At 50.7% G+C, this 4,082-nt stretch overlaps 1 protein-coding gene across 1 annotated transcript; it reads left to right on the plus strand.

The window, feature by feature from the left end:
• The first annotated feature begins 341 nt into the window (after positions 1 to 341).
• On the plus strand, positions 342 to 1,496 carry LOC147748053 (methylated-DNA--protein-cysteine methyltransferase-like). Its single transcript, XM_086936381.1, has one exon. It carries the CDS (start codon positions 453 to 455, stop codon positions 1,065 to 1,067), a length of 615 nt encoding a protein of 204 aa, XP_086792507.1. The 5' UTR covers positions 342 to 452; the 3' UTR covers positions 1,068 to 1,496.
• The last annotated feature ends 2,586 nt before the right edge of the window (positions 1,497 to 4,082 follow it).

Consider the following 4,082-nt stretch of genomic DNA (forward strand, 5'->3'; position numbering starts at 1 on the left):
GGCCCCTGGTTCTCGTTGTAAACAACTTTCCATTCCAACCCTGCTCCTCTCTGCCTCGACATGAATAGCCGAGTAACTGTGTCCCCAGTTGACCCTGTACTGCCGTTTACGGATGGAGGCTACAGAATATGCCATAAAACTCTCGTTCACACCGCCACCTCCCTATACACCTGGTTTCCCGTTCTAGATAAAATGCCTGTGAATTGGGGCGGGATAACTTTTGTCGCTTGCTCCAATGGGTTATGTGGGCTGGCTCGTGTTTGATTTATTTATTTTTTTACCTCTTTGTGACTCGTGTTTTTCCTTCACAGAGCTCGGTAGAAATCACCAGTTGCTGTTGAACTTCGCGGTGGGAACACATCACTCCCAGAGAGGCTGCAGCTCCAAGACCCCGAGCCCACAGCACCGCCCCAGACTGTGTCCGGTGATTACCCGCGTCTTAGCTGCTAGCGATGGCTACGAAGTTCCCGCCAAAAAGCCTGGCTGCGTGCCAGGAGACGCGCGTGTCCCTCCAGAGCCCGTTGGGCCTGATCCAGGTGTCGGGGTGCGCCGCCGGGGTCCACGAGGTGAAGCTGCAGGCCGACGCTGCGCCCCAGCCGGTGAGGGATGCCAGCCCCTTAGAGTGCCAGCTCCAGGCTGCGCCCGGTGAAGTGCCCGAGCCCCTCAAGCTGTGCGCGGCCTGGCTGGTGGCCTACTTCTCAGACCCCGGGAAGGTTGGCGAGCTCCCGCTGCCCCCATTCCATCACCCGGTCTTCGAGAAGGACTCCTTCACCCGCCAGGTACTGCTGGCCCTCTCCAGCCTAGTGAAGTTCGGCGACTCGGTCTCCTACAAGCAGCTGGCTAGCCTGGCGGGCAACGAGAAGGCCGCCCGGGCGGTAGGGGGCGCCATGCGAAGCAACCCGGCCCCCCTCCTGATCCCGTGCCACCGCGTGGTCTGCAGCAACGGGGCTCTTGGCGCCTATATGGGCGGAAAGGGAAACCACCTCAAGGAGTGGCTGCTCGGCCGCGAGAGGCTCCTGCGGGCAGAGGCGCCAAGCAACAAAGTGCCAGGCATGCAGCGGGCTTGATACAAAAAGTTCCAACACAAGAAGAGGGTGAGACACCATCACTGTGCCCTCGCAGTGGGAGAACAGATCCCAGCGACTGCTGCAAAAACTGTAGAACTTGATGCGCACAATATAGCACCTTCTATTTTCTTATAGCTCCGGTTGTCTTTTGTTTTTGTTCACGTTTTAAATGATGTCAAATGTTGTGATGGTATGTGAATGCGGGCATTTGTTATGCCAAGGTGAATCATACTAGTGAAGGCCGTTGTGGACACAAAGAAACATATTGTGTTAATAGGATAGATACATGACGGCCATACTGTTGTTTTATTTGTGTTTTGTGTGGTAGTCAAATCACATCGTGGTTCTGCCGAGACAGGATGGCAGCTCTTCTGTTGTCGCTTCGATCGAGCTTTGTTAGTTGATAATAATAATAAAAAACAATATTTACCTACAACACCATGTCTTCATTCCACCCCATTTGAGTGCTGCGGGGGTTTTCTGTTTCTGGTGAGATTTGCGTAATTGTCCGTCCAGGGGACGGGAAGATAGGACACTTTGCATTCCTCCCAGGGAAAGGGGGGGGGACTGTATTGTTTGGGGGCTTTTTAGAAATTATTTTTGGTGAGATTTCGAGTCATTTGCCGAACATACAGCATCAGAATATTTAACTTCTATAAACTATCACTTTTTGGGGTGAGGCACTTCCATTCTAGTCCATTTGTAGAGTCGTACACATTCTATGGAAATTTAAGGATTGTGCTGTCGTTCTAGTGAGATTGCATTTTATCAGTCAGGGAAACTGTATACATTCTGGGTCATTGCTTAATTTTTGGAAAACCTTGAGGTATAGAGACAAGAGCTGGCTCCCTGCCAAGAGACTCTTACTGCCCGGGCATGTCAGTCTGCAGCCATCTTTGATTCCTATCTATACAGGTAAACAGACGGTGGCTATTACGCATTGGAAGCACGCTGTGATGCTTATGACGGCGCCCCTCTTGCCAGTTACCATTAAAGGGGCAGTCCTAAGTCAGCCACAATTTCTGGCTTAACAATTTTACATCATATATTGTGAAATAGGTCTGGGACAAGTGTGTGACGCTAACATTACCACCACATTCTTTTTACGAAACTATTTCTTACAGTGACCTGCTACTCTTCGTCCTACAGTCTCACACCCTGATCTCTTATTGCTCTGTTCACAGTATATTGATGCCAAGCGTATCTCTGGAATGTATGGCAACTTCACCCAGTTCTGACTTTAGAATAAGAGCACTTCCCTGCTGTGACTTGGGCTCATATGCTTATTGGGAGAACTACTAGACCCACAAGTCAAATTCTATGTCAGGACAGGAGGCTCCGATTATGCTTAGTCTCATTTCTTTACTGACACATAGCAGCCAATCACATTACAGTAAAGAAAAAACAGAAACAGGGCAACCATAGAGTACCCCACAGTATATAAACAGTCTCAGAGGTAACCACTTCCTCTTTCTTTGCTGCTCCGCAGCCAGTTAAGTGCATTATCTTACTTACTTGATATTTCATTGCTTGGCGTTCTACTGTTATTGTGCCTTGTGGATTATTGCCGCTTTGTGCTTTGACATTGCGCTGTGTGTCGCGCGTCTGGGGCTTGGCTCCGTTGTTGTTTAGTCGCGTCTTTTCGCCGCTTTCAGCGTGCAATTGATTTGTTTACCGGAGCGTGTGTCTCACCTCCGTTGAGTCGCCGAGCGCTTCCTAGCTGCTCGCGCGCTGCTTGTGGAGCGGGAGCAGGGGTTCCGTTTGTTTTGTGAGCGCGAGCGCTCTTTGACGGTTTTCACTGGCAGGCGACAGTCGCGCATGCGCGCTGTCCCATTTCCGGCTGTTTTCTCTTCAGCTGGTTTAACGACGGCGTTTGTTGACGTTTGCCCACGGCCTGTCAGTGCAGTTAACCCCGTCCGACGCTGAGGTCTTTTAGGACTTTGGTAGTGTTTTTATTGGCATAGGCTCTGCCTAGAGTGTTGTTTGGTGCAGGCTTTGGCTCCCTCCACGTTCTAATTGCTACCAAGGCAGGTTTTTCCTGCGTTTAAGCCTGCTTTGGGGTTCTACACTCCCCCTTGACTGGTGTTTCCAACACTCCATATTTCTAGTCGTCTTGTGGGCTTTTACCTCTACCTTGGTGTAGAATGGCTGAATATTTTGATGACGTGGAAGACGACTACTACTATGCTGATGAGGAGGAAGGCTCCTTGGAACAGGACTTAGTTGAACAATTAGATAAAGGTGTTCAACAGTCCGTTAACAAAGCACTAGTACGTGCTATTAACCCTTTGAAACGTCACCTGAGTCTCTATGCTCAACAGCAGGGCTGGTTGCCTGCTTCCAAGAAGACGGCGAAGTCGTCGGTTAACCCTCACAAGGCTGACTTTCAGCGTCTGGCAAAAAGTTTGGCAGCTGCGCCTCCCTCAACTGCCGGTCTTCATGAGGCTGATTCAGACAATGTGTTGTCCTCCGCATCTTCAGACCATGTTTCTCCTCCACCTAAAAAACGGGTCTGTAAGGAGCATTTTGTGGACGCTCCTGAGCGTCCTCCGGTGCTCAATTTCGAGCCCGCCGACATTGTTCACCCCAACTCTTCTTCATGGGGGCCTTCTCCGGCTGTAGCTGCCTACATTGAGGCACATATCCGTCAGCCTTTTGAGGCTTCGGTTCGTGCCAGGCTGCGCTCGGAATGCCCGAGGCCAGATTTGTCTGCCCATTTATCTGAGACCCCTGAAGTTGACCCCATGATGGTCACCTATTTGAAAAAGTATGCCAAGGACCCAAAGAAGGGCCTGGATAGATCTTGGCGGTCCTGTCAGGATAAGATGTTGGACGTCCTTGGGCCTCTCACTAAAATTTTGGACCTCGGTTACAGGGCCCAGGAAGCTTCTGCCCTTGTGAACCCTAAGGAAATGATTGAATGGGCGCAACGGGCGATTTGCCAGCTGGGTAATGCGAATTGTGCGATATCTGCGGAACGTCGCAGGTCCATCTTATTAAAGCTTGACCCTAGAC

The sequence above is a fragment of the Lissotriton vulgaris genome, chromosome 1_1, assembly GCF_964263255.1.
Source record: "Lissotriton vulgaris chromosome 1_1, aLisVul1.2, whole genome shotgun sequence".
Lineage (NCBI taxonomy): Eukaryota > Metazoa > Chordata > Amphibia > Caudata > Salamandridae > Lissotriton > Lissotriton vulgaris.